Source organism: Chiloscyllium plagiosum, unplaced genomic scaffold (assembly GCF_037043375.1).
Source record: "Chiloscyllium plagiosum isolate Xiang-an unplaced genomic scaffold, Cpla_swu_hap1 HiC_scaffold_37, whole genome shotgun sequence".
Taxonomy (NCBI): Eukaryota; Metazoa; Chordata; class Chondrichthyes; order Orectolobiformes; family Hemiscylliidae; genus Chiloscyllium; species Chiloscyllium plagiosum.
The window spans coordinates 40,284,575-40,298,773 of record NW_028270175.1 but is presented as its reverse complement, the minus strand read 5'-3'; the positions used below and the strand labels follow the sequence as shown (position 1 = coordinate 40,298,773).

The window sequence follows — 14,199 nt, the reverse complement described above, 5'->3', positions numbered from 1 at the left end:
TGCTGCCTCACAGCGACAGGGAACCGGGTGTGATTCCAGCCTTGGGTGACTGTGTGGAATTTGCATAGTCTCCCAGTGTCTGCGTGAGTTTCCTCTGGGTGCTCCAGTTTTCTGCCACAATCCAAAGATGTGCAGGTTAGGTGAATTAGCCATGCTAAATTCCCAGAGTGTTCAGGGATGTGGGGGTTAGGTGCATTAGTCAGGGGTAAATAAAGAGTAATAGGTAGGGGAATGGGGTCTGGGTGGGTTACTGTTCGGAGGGTCGGTGTGGACTTGTTGGGCCAAATGGCTTGTTTCCACACTGTAGGGATTCTGTGATTCTATATACTGCTTGAGGAAACTTTCCTGAATGTACTTAACAAATTCCACCCCATCTAAGTCCTTAATGCTATGGCAGTCCCAGGCTATGTTCGGAAAATTAAAATCCCATACTATGACAACCCTATTGCTCCTGCAAGTCTCCCCAATCTCCCTGCATATTTGTTCCTCTAATTCCCATTGACTACTTGGGGGTCCTCAGTACAACCCCAACAATGTCACCATCCCCTTCTTATTTCTTAACTCTACCCACAATGCCTCACTGGATGGTCCTTCAGTTATTTCATCTCTGATTACTGCTGTGATACACGGCTTAATCGAAAATGTAACTTCCCCCTCCCCTCTTTCCACGAGCTCTGTCCCACCTAAAGCACCTGTACCCTGGCACATTAAGCTGCCAGTCCTGTCCCTCCCTTGGCCATGTTCTGTGATGGCTATAATATCCCAGTCCCATGTACCTATCCAAACCCTGAGTTCATTGGTCTTACCTGTCAGCACTCTTTCATTGAAATAAATGCAATTTATTCAACAGAAATTCCTCGTTCCCTGTCATGTCCCAGAAATTATCCCAATGATCTAAAACTCTGAATTCCTGCCCCCGTACCAATTCTTTAGCCACACTTGATGTGCTGAGTCCTTCTGTTCTTACCCTCGCTAGCGCGTGGCACTGGAAGTTATCCGGAGATTACCACTGACAAGGTCCTGGTTTTTAACTTTTTTCCTGGCTCTCTATAATTATTCCACAGGACCTCATCCCTATTTCTAAATGCACAATGACTTCTGGCTGCTCACCAACCCTCTTGAGAATATTCTGCAGCCGCTCCGAAATATCCTGGATCCTGGCACCCCAAAGGCCACACACCATCTTGGATTCCCATTTATGGTCACAGAATCTCCTGTCTGTCCCCTAACTATCGGGTCTCCTATCACTAAGTTCTTGTTTACCTTTACCCTTTCTGGCTGTGCTCCAGAGCCAGTCGTAGTGCCACCAACCTGGCTGCCACCAACCTAGCTACTGTTGCTTTCCCTGAATGGTCATACCTCCTCTCTCGTTTCCCCCCCCCCCACCCCCCCACCGCTGCCCCCCCCCAACAGTATCCAAAATGGTACACTTGTTTTCGAGGGGAATAGCCACAGGGGATTCCTGCAATCTCTGTCTACTCCCTTTGCCTTTCTTGGTGGTCACCCAGCTACTCTCTGCCTGCACCTTTAGCTGTGAGCACCTCACTAAAACTCTGATGCATCATCACATCATGGATGATCCTGAGTGCATCCAGCTCCAGCTCCCTAAAACAATCTCCCAGGAGCTGCAGCTGGTGTAGTCATCAGGGACGATGGAAGTCTCCCTGAATGTCCACATCCTGCAGGAGGTACATGCGACTTCCCTAAACGCTGTAAGACCAAAGAGGAAAGTTCAAAGGAGTTTGAGTTTACCTGTACTTTTTGCTGAGCTACTGCTCTCTAAAGCCTCACTATTTACCCTGCTACCAACTACTTATGCAACAGCACATCTCTCTCCCCATGCACTACTGGTAACACTACTGTGATGTAGTGTTTGGGTCTTAAGCACTCCTTGATACCCAGCTCATGATGATCTGCTCTTCAGTGCAGGGGTAACTGCTTCCAGGCTATAGTGCATGTACCGAAGCAAACTTCATTGAAGTACTAAAGGGTTGTGTAACTCACATTGACTATAAATATTTAACTGAGACTAAGATAAGGCAGTGCTGAGGAAGGACTGCAGTGTCATTTTTCAAATGGGACATTGCATCAGGAAAGGCCTTGGTTTATGTAAATGGGCCTAAAGTGCACTTTTATAGAGTCTGAGAACTCTCCCTGACCAATATTATTCTTCACAGATTCACAGTATTATTGCAATGCAAGAAGAGACCATTCAGTCCATCACATCAGCACTGGCTCTCATAAAGGCCACCTCACTTTGTGCCATTCTCTCACCTGTTTGTGGGAGCTTGCTCTGCACATTTCCTAAATTGTAACAGTCGCTACATCTCGAAAGGACTTCATTGGCTGTAAAGCATGTTGTACCATCCTCAGGTAGTGAAAGGTGTTACGTAAATGCAAGACTTTAATTTCTTTCCCTTTGCGCATTCAATATATTGTCTCATTGCTGATGTGGAACTGCTTAGTTACAAGCTCCAAGTTTAAGCTACACTATAACCCTGAAGTCCAGGGTAGAGAGAAAGGCTACTCTGTGGGGTGTGTGTGTGTGTGTGAACAGCAGAGTTATGTTGTGGAGTGAATTAAAGCAGAAGTGAAAAGGATGGGAGGATGAACATTTATTGCCGGAAGAAAGTTGACCTCATTATCCAAAGTCTGTTTGCCAAACCATAGAGTATTAATCAGGTCAAAGCAATATGACCTGGTTCAGGGTAGTGAACGAGGATCACTACCACAAGTTGGCCTGTAATAATCCATACTTCCTGTTGTTTACTTGGTGAGGAAACACTGGTGCTTTGAACTATGATCATTATTTTGCGGCTGCTTATGAAATACTCTGATATGTAGGGCTCAGAGTCTGACACAGTTGTGTTCCTACAATGTGAAGGAGCTGCTCTTTAAGCCTTGCCTCTCCAACTGATGGAATCACCATGAGCTGGCCCAAGAGCAATCTCAGTTTGGACACGCACTAACTCTGGTTTCTTCATTTTTTTTCTCAGCTTGCTTGGAATATTTTTGATTTGTCTTTGCCCTGAGCCAAAATACTGGAAGAAAATGTGAAAAACCTCAACAAAGTTAGATGTTTGAGTTTGTATTCTGAATTTTTAAATCAGCACACTCCTCTCCATTGTTCTCTGCTATATTGTTGTTCCTTGCTTGAGGGAAGCTTGTATGATTCCAATCTTTTGAAAGGGGAGGAAATCGGACCTTGAGATTTGAAGGAGCGTATTGGTCTGGTATTGGGAAAGATGTTGGGAGTCATTATCGGAATCAAATGTATGATCACCTGAAGAGATTGGAATTAAAGAATTTTAACATAGCTTTAGGTTTTGGTTCAATAACCTGACTGAATTGACACGAAGAAATGCCAAGATTACTGGCAATCCTGTTGATATTGTATATTATGATGTTCAGGAATCCACCAATAATGTGCCATACACACAATGCATGTGGCATTATTTCATCATGTGAAATTAATGGTCAGCTAGTCAATTTGCAATCATATAGTTTTCGATCTTACATGCAGAGAAAGTGTAAGTTATAGAGTCATAGAAACATACAGCCATGGAAACATATCTTTTGTCCAACTCGTCCATGCCAACCAGATATCCTAATTTAATCTAGTCCCATTTGTCAACATTTGGCCCATGTCCGCAATGGAATGCAGTATTCCAAAAGTGGCCTAACCAAGTCCTGGACAGCTGCAACATGACCTCTCAACTCCTATAGTCAATGCATTGACCAATAAAATCCAAAATGATGGACTGGAGAGAATCATGGCTGTAAAAGCTGCTCCTTTTTTTTTTGAGATATTGTTCAGCTGGAGCTGAACATTTCTTGGAGCTGTAATTACTGTTTTGCAGATTTTGCTTTGTTTTTGGAAATTTTGAAAAAGAAAGTTTATCTCCATGAAGACATAGAAACAGAAGTATAGCAACAGGAGGAGGGCATTCAGCCCTTCATGGCTGCATCACCATTCAATTTGATCCTTTATCTTAATGAGTTGACCCTTTATCTCAATGCCATATTCCTTAACAGCTTTATTGTTTAAATACCTATTTCTTTCTTTCTTTAAGTAGCTGTAGTGACTTGGATTTGATAACCTTTTGTAGTTAAGATAAATCATGACCGCAGCTTTATGGCATTTATTTTAAGACATTTACTCTACGCCATGTTTAGAATGGTTTGAAATTAGGATGTTCATTTTATGCCTCTCAGGTTTTATGCACATGCAGTGTTTTATAAGTCGATGTGAAAAACATCTTTCAGAGATTAGGTCTAGCTGGTGACACATTCACATTTGAGTCAGAGGGTCCTGGGTTCTAGTTCCACTCCATCCCAACAGCAGGATCTAAGATGCCTCTCCATTGTAGTATTGAAGGAGTGCTCCTCGCTTGATATTGGTTTTTGGATAAGACATTGGTCAAACTCTTTGGGCTCCAGATGGGCTGAGACTGACATTGGGACCACTTAGAAGGGACAGCACACTGGTAACTGCCCAGGATTTAAACTGCCCATGGGCAGTTATGTGACGCCAAAAGCTTCCCAACTCTGAGTTAGATTTGGAGACTTTGGGAGGTTCAGGCTTGCCCACATTAATGGTGGGCCAGGGATAATTGAGGACATTAAAACCTGCTTGAAACTGTGATTAAAATTGACTCCTCATTCATAATGTCTGCATCTTCCTCCCCCAACAACAGCTAATACCCCACTCCCTCCCCAAGATCCAATTGTGTCCCTAGAACACTCGGCCCTCACAGGGACACATGAAACCCCATCAGATACCTAATCCCAATACCTTCCCTCAACATCTAACCAGTCTTAGCCATTTTATTTCCAGCTTATCCTCCCTCACATCTATCTTCCAATCTCCACACCCAATGGCCAGCTCTGCCACCGCGGACACGTTCTTCATCTAACCTCTTTAACCCACTTAGGTGCCACCCCACCTCCTGACCCACAGAGTTTCCACACTTTCCTTCTCTCCTTGTCAAAGTGTCTTTGAGCTTTTGAACACTGGAATACAGCAGTTACTGCTGTAGAAGGGGAACGTGGTTTGGCCTCTAGCAGGGATCCTGCAATGCATTGACAAGCTTCCAGTTCAGCTGCACTTCATGTTTCTCTAAATGGAAATGGGGAGTTTGGAGGCAGAGTAAGTAGAAAGGAGCAGAGAGGCAATTGATTGTGATTGCCTCCTTCTGATGAGTTGCCTCATCTTCCACCTTGGGTGGACAAATAAGGCCCATTATGTTGAAGATGAACAAAAGCACTTTTTCTGATGTCCTGGACAAAAAAGACCTGAAATCGGCATCAAAACAAATGATTGTGTTGTGGTGGGATTCTTGAGGTGTAACGGGGGATAGACATTCTAAGTTAATCTTCATTAGGGCTTGTTGCTAATAGTGACTTCATTCCAAAAGACACATCATGGTCTTACTGATGATGGCTCTAAGATGAGGAACATTCCAGATGCCAGAAGTATTTAGATGCCAAGGCATATAAGGCAATGGGCCATGTGTTGGTCATAGGTGAGAAGACTTCATTGGTTGTTTATGTCTGGTACAGGCTGAATGGACCAAATGGCCTTTATCTATACTGTTGACCTCAATGACTCTTTTTGTGAAGAGAGGGTTAGAAGAATGTTACATGTCTGCATAACCAGAAACTTGGCCGTATAGAGAGAGGCATGCATGTTGGTAATGACTGGAAAGGTGCAATAAGCCACACCCACAGGGCAAAGTCATTGAGAGTGAGCAAAGTGCAGGACTGAGGGTCACTGCAGCAGGAAAACATGATAACACGGAATCAGCGAGGGATTCATCACTCAAGCCGATGCCATCTTTCAGCGTGTAGTCCGGCTGGTTGGATGCATGCCATGCTTGACATTTCTTCCCCCATTATCTGTTCTGTATTGCTTCATTATTTTTCTTTAAGGAATCATTTTGTAACCTGCAATCCTCAGCTATTTAAAGGGATGTGCTGGTGTTGTGCTATCACTGGTGAATTGCTTATTCATGTACCACGTTTTGACTGCTTCACCATTGATATGTGGTGGCATATTGGAGGTGATTCATAGCCAAGTCACAGATTCTGTTCATGTTCTTTCTGCTGCATAAGGTTTCTTTCAGCACTTAGAGTCATTCTGCATTGAAACAGACCCCATCGGTCCAATAGGTCCATGCCGACCAGGTTTCCTAAACTGAACGAGTCCCATTTGCCTGCATTTAGCCCATATCCCTCTAAACTGTTCCAATCCATGTACCGATACAAATGCCTTTTAAATGTTGCAATTGTACACACCTCTACCACTTCCTTTGGCAGCTCATTCCATACATGCATCACCCTCTGCATGAAAAAGTTAACCCTCAGATCATAGACTGACTGATAGAGTACAGCACGGAAACAGACCTTTCACTCCAACTCGTCCATGCTAACCAGCTATCCCAACCCAATCTAGTCCCACCTGCCCAGCACCCGGCCCATATCCCTCCAAACCCCTGTTATTCATATACCCATCGAAATGCCTCTTAACTGTCGCAATTGTACCAGCCTCCACCACTTCCTCTGGCAGCTCATTCCATACACATACCACCCTCTGCATGAAAAAGTTGTCCCTTACGTCTCTTTTATATCATTCTCCTCTCATCCTAAACCTATGCCCTCCAGTTCTGGACTCCCCCACTCCAGGGAAAAGATTTTATCTATTTATCCTATCTATGCTTGTCATGATTTTGTAAACCACTATAAGGTCACCCCTCAGCCTCCGATGCTTCAGGGAAAACAGCCCCAGCCTATTCAACCTCTCCCTATAGCTCAACTTCTCCAACGCTGGCAAAACCCTTATAAATCTTTTCTGAACCCTTTCAAGTTTCACAAGATCTTTTCGATAGGAAGGAGACCAGAATTGCACGCAATATTCCAACAGTGACCTAACCAATGTCCTGTACAGCCGCAACATGACCTCCCAACTCCTGTACTCAATACTCTGACCAATAAAGGAAAATATACCAAAAGCATTCTTCACTATCCTATCTACCTGCGACTCCACTTTCAAGGAGCTATGAACCTGCACTCCAAAGTCTCTTAGTTCAGCAACACTCCCTAGGACCTTACCATTAAGTGTATAAGTCCTGCTAAGATTTGCTTTCCCAACATGCAGCACCTCGCATTTATCTGAATTAAACTCCATCTGCCACTTCTCAGCCCATTGGCCCATCTGATCAAGATATCCGTTGTAATCTGAAATAACCTTCTTCACTGTCCACTACACCTCCAATTTCGGTGTCATCTGCAAACTTACTAACTATATCTCTTATGCTCACATCCAAATCATTTAAATAAATGATGTAAAGCAGTGGACCCAGCACCGATCCTTGTGGCATTCCACTGATCATAGGCCTCCAGTCTGAAAAACAACCCTCCACCACCATCCCCTGTCTTCTACCTTTGAGCCAGTTCTGTATCCAAATGGCGAGTTCTCTCTGTATTCCATGAGACCTTTTCCCCTCTCACCTTAAACCTATGCCCTCTAGTTTTGGACTCCCCTACACTGGGGGCAAAAACCTTGGATATTCATCTTATCTACGTTCCTCATGATTTTATAAACCTCTATGAGGTCAGCTCTTGGTGTTCTGCGCTCGGGAAAAGGAGTCTCAGCCTTTCCTTATACTGGCGCAGTGGCATAGTGGTGAACACTGCTGCCTGACAGCACCAGGGACCTGGGTTCAATTCCAGCCTTGGGCGACTGTCTATGTGGAGTTTGCACATTCTTCCCGTGTCTGCGTGGGTTTCCTCTGGGTGCACCGGTTTCCTCCAACAGTCCAAAGGTGTGCAGGTTAGATGGATTGGACATGCTAAATTGCCCATAGTGTTCAAGGATGTGTAGGTTAGGTGCTTTGGTCAAGGGGAAGAGTAGGGTTGGGGAATGGATAGCATATTGTTCAGCACTGCTGCCTTACAGTGCTGGGACCCAGGTTTGATTCCAGGCTTGGATCACTGTTCTCCCTAAATTTGCATGCATTTCTGCTGGATGCTCCAGTTTCCTCCCACTGCCCAAAGATGGGCAGGTTAAGTGGATTGGCCATACTAAATTGCTTGTACTGTCCAAGATTAGCCAGGGTAAATGAGGGGTCACTGGGGTGGCGTAGGGTAGTGGGAATGGGTGTGGGTGGGATGCTGTTCAGAAGGTCAGTGCAGACTCGGTGGGCTGAATGGTCTCTTTCTGCAATGTAGGGATTTTGTGATTGTATACAGCCAGCTGCTAAGGTTCCAAATGCAGGAACTGCAGCTGAAAGATTCTACAAGGTGGTATTCCTCCAATCACAAACCGTTTCACAAATAAAAGTAATCTGTGAAGAGAAAATAACAGGACTACAAAGAGATAGGTGAGTTGGCAAAGATGTGGCAAATGGAGTATAATTTGGGAAAATGTTGAACATGGAAAGTAGAAAAGAAACACTATTTAAATGGTAGGGGTTTGGAGTACACAGATGCAGATGATCTGGGTGTTTTAGTGCATGAATTGCAGAGGTTGGTATGCAGATTCAGCAAGTAAATAAGAAAGCTAACAGAAAGCTTTCATTGATCACTTGGGGACATGAAACCTAATGTTAGGGAGGTTATATTTCAGTTATACAGGGCACTTGTGAGATCACATCTGGAGTACAGTATCTTTTCAGTATTGTCCACCTTACCTGAGGCAGGTAAATTCAGGCTGATACCTAGAATGGGCATGTTGTTTAATGGGGTAAGGATGGACAGTCTAGGCTTGTATCCACTGGAACCAGTAGAGTAAGAGGTGAATTGAAACATAAAATCCTGGGATATGTTGACAGGATGGAATGTGGAAAGGATGCTTCCTCTTTTATGAGAACCTGATATTGCAGGTCACTGTTTAAAAATAAGGAGTCATCCAGTTAAGACAAAAATTGGGTGAATTGTTTTTCTTGCAGAGAGTCCTGAGTCTTCAGAACGCCCTTCCTCAAAGGTAGCAGTAGACAAGAGGATGGTGGGAATATGGCAAAGAGGGAACAATCAGATCAGCCATGGCAAAGCAGGGCTGAGTGGCCTACTCTCCCTCCTCATTCAGATGATCCTACTTTTTGTATGTTCCCAATCCCCCTGAACCTACAGCGGATTCTGGACCCAGTTAGAGATGTGGGCTGGTGTCTGAGCATGGACCAAGAAAAGACCAGTCAGAAACTTCAGCCCTACTGCCTCTAATGGATTAGACCGAAGACTATCAGATCATTTCTGATAAAGGAGTCAGCTTTAGTTCCAGAAACATGGCGAGATCATGTGATGTAATATCATCAGATCATTACAACTAGGAGGCCATTTAGCCCAACAAGCTTGCTCCACCATTCAATGATGTCATGGCTGATCTAATTATGGCTCATCTCCACCTTCCTGCCTGCCCCCATAACTCTTCACTTCATTCTAGGTTAAAAATTGATTGAATTCATTCTTCAATATTTTCAATGATCCAACCTCCATGGGGAAGAATATTTCAATGACCATCTTAGAGAAGAAATTCCTCCTCATCTCTGCTAAATTGGAGATCCCTTTTCTTAGTGCTCCTGGAACCAGATTCCATCATGGGACGGAATCCTCTCAGCATCTATTCAGTCAAGCCCCCTCAAGATCTTTTATGTTCAATAAAATCACTGCTCGTTCTTCATAGAAATATATATGAGTAGGCCATTCAGCCCTTTGAATGTGGTCCAGCATTCAATATGACCATGACTGATCATCCAACTCACTACCTGATTCCCATTCTCTCCCTATACTCTTTGACCCCTTTGTTACTAAAAACCATATCTAACTCCTTTTAAAAGCATTCAATGTTTTGGCCTCAACCTCTTTCTGTAGCGGAGAATTCCACAGGCACACCCTCTCTGGGTGATGAAACCACTCCTCAACTCATCTCTTATGAACTCCAGTGATTATAAGCCCAATGGCTCAGCTGTTCCTCATAAAACAACTAGAAAGGGCCTGGATACAGAGCTTTAGTTAAATGCTGTTTTTGTCACTAAATTCTTGTTCTGGAGAAGCCTGGAGTTTCCTTTATAATTACTTTGACAGACATGATCACTCTGAACTGAAGTGAAGTACATGGCTTGAAAGTTGTGAAATTTTGGATGTAATTGCAATTTGCCAAAGTCCCCTTGAATTTTTTCATCTTTCCATCAAACCCAACTTCCAACTGAATCTCTACCTTCAGAACCGGCCACACCTCAGCCCAGGCAGCACCAGTATCATCCAAATATTCACCCAGGATATCTCAACATTGACTAGATTTTCAAAAATAACAGGAAATAAAATCACTTTCTAATCCTTCAATTGCTTTTTGTGTTCACCTAAACATACTGAAGCAAACTCTTTAATTTCTGTTTCTTTTAATGGCGATTTTATGGTTACTGAATCAGTCACTGTGATGTAATGAGTTCATGTACGTTAACATGTCATAACTAACTCTGATATCATTAAAAGGAGAATGTACCAGTCTAGACTGAGCATGAGACAAGAGAGGTGTTAAACACTACACGAGAGAGCTGGATGTGAGAACCAAATATGTACAGATGTAAATAAATTAGTGTTACAATACAGGAGGAATTGAAGAATCTTACTTAGCAATAAGAATCAAACAGGGTTAGGTACAATATATATGCACATGCCCACAGCTTTAGAGAATATCTTAATACTTAGGAAGCAGTAGTAGCCTAGATATAGCAGTCACATTAAAAAATGTTTCTCTGACTATACATTAAATTAAATGATCAATGGTTGGATGATTGAAGCTTTAAGTTAATAAAGTGAAAGAAGGAATAGTCCCATGGAGGTTTGGCACTTCTTTTATCCCTATTCATTCCCGGGAGTGACTTGACGTGAGCAGTGTGACGCATTTTCAGCAGTTTGCCCCCAAACAGCTAACTCAAGACCAAAGTTTGAGAGTCTGTACCTTGAGATTCAATCTAAATAACAGAATTGCTAAGGTCCAAGACTGTAAATAGCCAGATTAACCTGCTTTTGATGTTTTTATATCCACTAATCATTCACTTTCTTTATTCCAGACCATGAGTAGCAACTAAAGCAAGAGAACAATAGCCTGCAGGTGATCACATACCTTTGGTAAAGATGTAAACCAGACTGCAGATATGTTGGTGATTTGCACAGCAGGTTCCTCTGCTCCACTTATTGAGACAAACGTAAAGAAGTGTTTTCTACAGTTTAAACATGAATCTTCTGGTTCAGATGAACTACATCTCATATTATGTTTGATTGTTTGTAATTTATTCTTAAAGCAGTGCTTGTATAGTTTTTAAGTGCCTGGATTTATTTAACATTAGCCTCACGTTAATACATTTTATTCGGTAGAGATATTTTTGAGGATGGCATATACGTGTAGATGCCCACAACTTGGATGTAAGGAAGAATACACAATGCTAGTTATTTTCATGTTGTATCTCCTGCCTCCTTTTTTTTTCCATATACAGATGTTGGTATGATGAGTGGCATTACTAAGATGCCACTGAACATGATTGTCATGGTGACAACAGACAGGCAGTGTAATCCAGCTATTTGAGGAGGTGGGCATCATTGCACGAGGTGGTTTTAATCTGTGCCATCAGTCCTGTAGATTGATCATAAATAAACGCATTTGGTTTGTTCTTCCTCATCGTCCTCCTATTTGTTTTTGGATGAGTTGTGGTCTGCCCTGATTTGTAAGCCAATTAATGAACGATATTTGCTTGAAAGGTGCCTTTAGCCATCTCCTTTGGAAGGAACGATGATCCAATAGGGAAGACTGAGCAACATGACAGAAATCATTAAAATTTCAAAGGTCTTTGACACACTAGATTCAGGGAAGTTGGTTCCACTTGCAGTGAATCATAAGCATGTGATGGGCACTTATAAATCTCACAAAGAAGTTGGAAAGAACTTTTCTACTCCGAGGCATTACAAATGAGAATAGTCGAAGCAGTTAGTATTGATGTACTTGAGGGAAACCTTAACAGTCAGGAACAAGGGGCGAAATTTTAAGGTGAAAGATGGGACGTTTAGAGGGAATTTGAGGAAAACACTTTACCCAGAGGGTGGTGGAGTCTGGAATGCACTGCCTGGGAGGGTGCATGAGGCAGAAACCTCACAACCTTTTTAAAAAAAATACTTGGATGAGCCTTTGAGGTGTTATAACATTCAAGGCAATGGGGACAAGAGTTGGAAAGTAGTTCATGGTGTATTTTAGCAGTGGGCTGAAGGGCCTCTTCTGTTTTGCATGATTCTCATTCAATACAGGAAAGCCATGAATTAAATAAGGAATTCATGAGAAATGTCTTTACTGAGTGGGGTTAGGGTGTGGAATCTCTACAGTAAGGTGTGGTTGAGTTGAGTAGCGTTGAGGCAGTTGAGAGGAAGCTGGATTAGGCAAGGTGGTGGAAATAGAGGGCCAGGTTGATGAGATTAGATAAAGTTAGATGAAGATGGAAGGAGGAAGATCTGTGGAACATAAAATCTGACATAGACCAGCCTGACTGTAACTGGTTCAATGGAACTGAGAAAAATGTCAGTATTGCTGAAAGAAAGGGATATTCTGCCTCTTTCGGCTGAACAAAGCCTCCAGGGTCAGCCATTCCCCGTGGCAGAGCCTTAACCAATCAGAGTTGACTTGTCTCCTTTGATCTTAAATGGAAACATGGCAGTGAATTGCTCCTTGGTGGATTTTCTATAGCAGCAGCTCTGCCAATCAGAATCAACCTGACAACAATCATCACCCTCTTCTCATTGAGTATAAATTGTTAATCCCGTTGCAATTTGCTATTCTTACAATTCCATTCTGTTTAGTGCAAGATGAAAATCTTTGACAGCACATCGCTTTTTATAGCAATATACATATTCTGGAATACCAATCTACTGGTTATATAACCAACTGGTGAAAGGACTAACAAGAATTCACAAGGAGTCTATGGAAAAGCCAGGAACGGTGATGGTAAGCATTTGCAATGGGTCTGTCAGGAAAGTCATTGAGCAGCAACCGCTCAACTCACAAAACCAAAATCAAGTCAAAGCCAAGTTGCAAACATCCACTCTGACTGGAAATCAGATGCTTTACAATGCCACCTCCCTTTTGATTACTCCACTGTGAGGTTAACATCAATCTCTGCAATGTTATACCTTCTAAACTATTGCCCTGCAATTTTGAAATACTAATTCTATTCAAATTACAAATAAGTATGCAAAATTGACTTGAGAGAGAAAAAAAAATTCCAAGTCGTTTGCGGTCTGGAATATACTTCCTGAGCGTGTGACAGAGGCAGGCTCAATGATGGCATTCTAAAGGGCATTAGATTGTTATTTGAGAAGGAATAATGTACAGGGTTAAGGGAAGAAGATGGGAGAACGACACAAACATGTTTGGTTGGACTGAATGGCCTTCTGTGCTGTAATAAACCTGAGGTTCTGCACCTTTCATGCATTGTATGGACTCATCAAACTTTAAGAGGCGCTCCTTGCCTAATGAATGTGAATTTTATTGAAGAAGTGACTAAAGGAGTTGACTGGGAATTCCTGATGGCGCTTGTTGAAATCTGGCTTAATCACCCCTTAGGTAAAGTTGAAAATCATGGAATTGAAAGCACATTATTGGCCTGTTAAGAAATTAGCTCAGTTACAGGATATGGAGCGTAAGGATAATGGGCAAGGACTCTAATTGACAGGATGTGACCAGTGATGTCTTGCAGGGTGATATGCTTGTGCTGCAACTGCCTCATGTACACTTTCTAATTTGTTCTATAATATAACCAACACTGGCTGAACCAGCATTTATTGCCCATCCCCAATTGTCCTGAGAAGATAGTGGAGAGCTGCCGTCTTGAATCATTGCAGCCTCTGTGCTGTAGGTATACTCCACAGCTCTTAGGAGGGGAGTTGCAGGATTTTGTGTTTCAGTGCAGGACAATATGTGTCTTGGAGGGGAACTTTTAGACGGGTGGTTGTTACATTATTGTGCAGATCTCAGAAAGGCAGTACACCTTTAAGACAGCTAAATTACATCACATAGAGTCATACAGCACAGAAACAGACTCTTTAGACCAATCAGCTCATGCTGAACAGAATCCCAAACTAAACTATTGCCACCTGCCTACGCCTGGCCCATATCCCTCCAAACCTTTCTTACTCATGTACTTATCCAAATGTCTTTTA

The 14,199-nt window shown here is 42.7% G+C and overlaps 1 protein-coding gene across 2 annotated transcripts in view; it reads left to right on the top strand.

The window, feature by feature from the left end:
• LOC122540126 (proproteinase E-like) overlaps positions 1-11,609 on the top strand; it is an 85,073-nt gene extending 73,464 nt beyond the window's left edge. For both annotated transcript variants that reach the window (XM_087980720.1, XM_043675433.2), the window contains one exon: positions 11,070-11,609. In XM_087980720.1, the coding sequence (XP_087836846.1) occupies positions 11,070-11,087 (18 nt within the window). In that variant the 3' untranslated portion in view covers positions 11,088-11,609. The remainder of the gene's footprint in view (positions 1-11,069) is intronic.
• Positions 11,610-14,199: the final 2,590 nt, after the last annotated feature.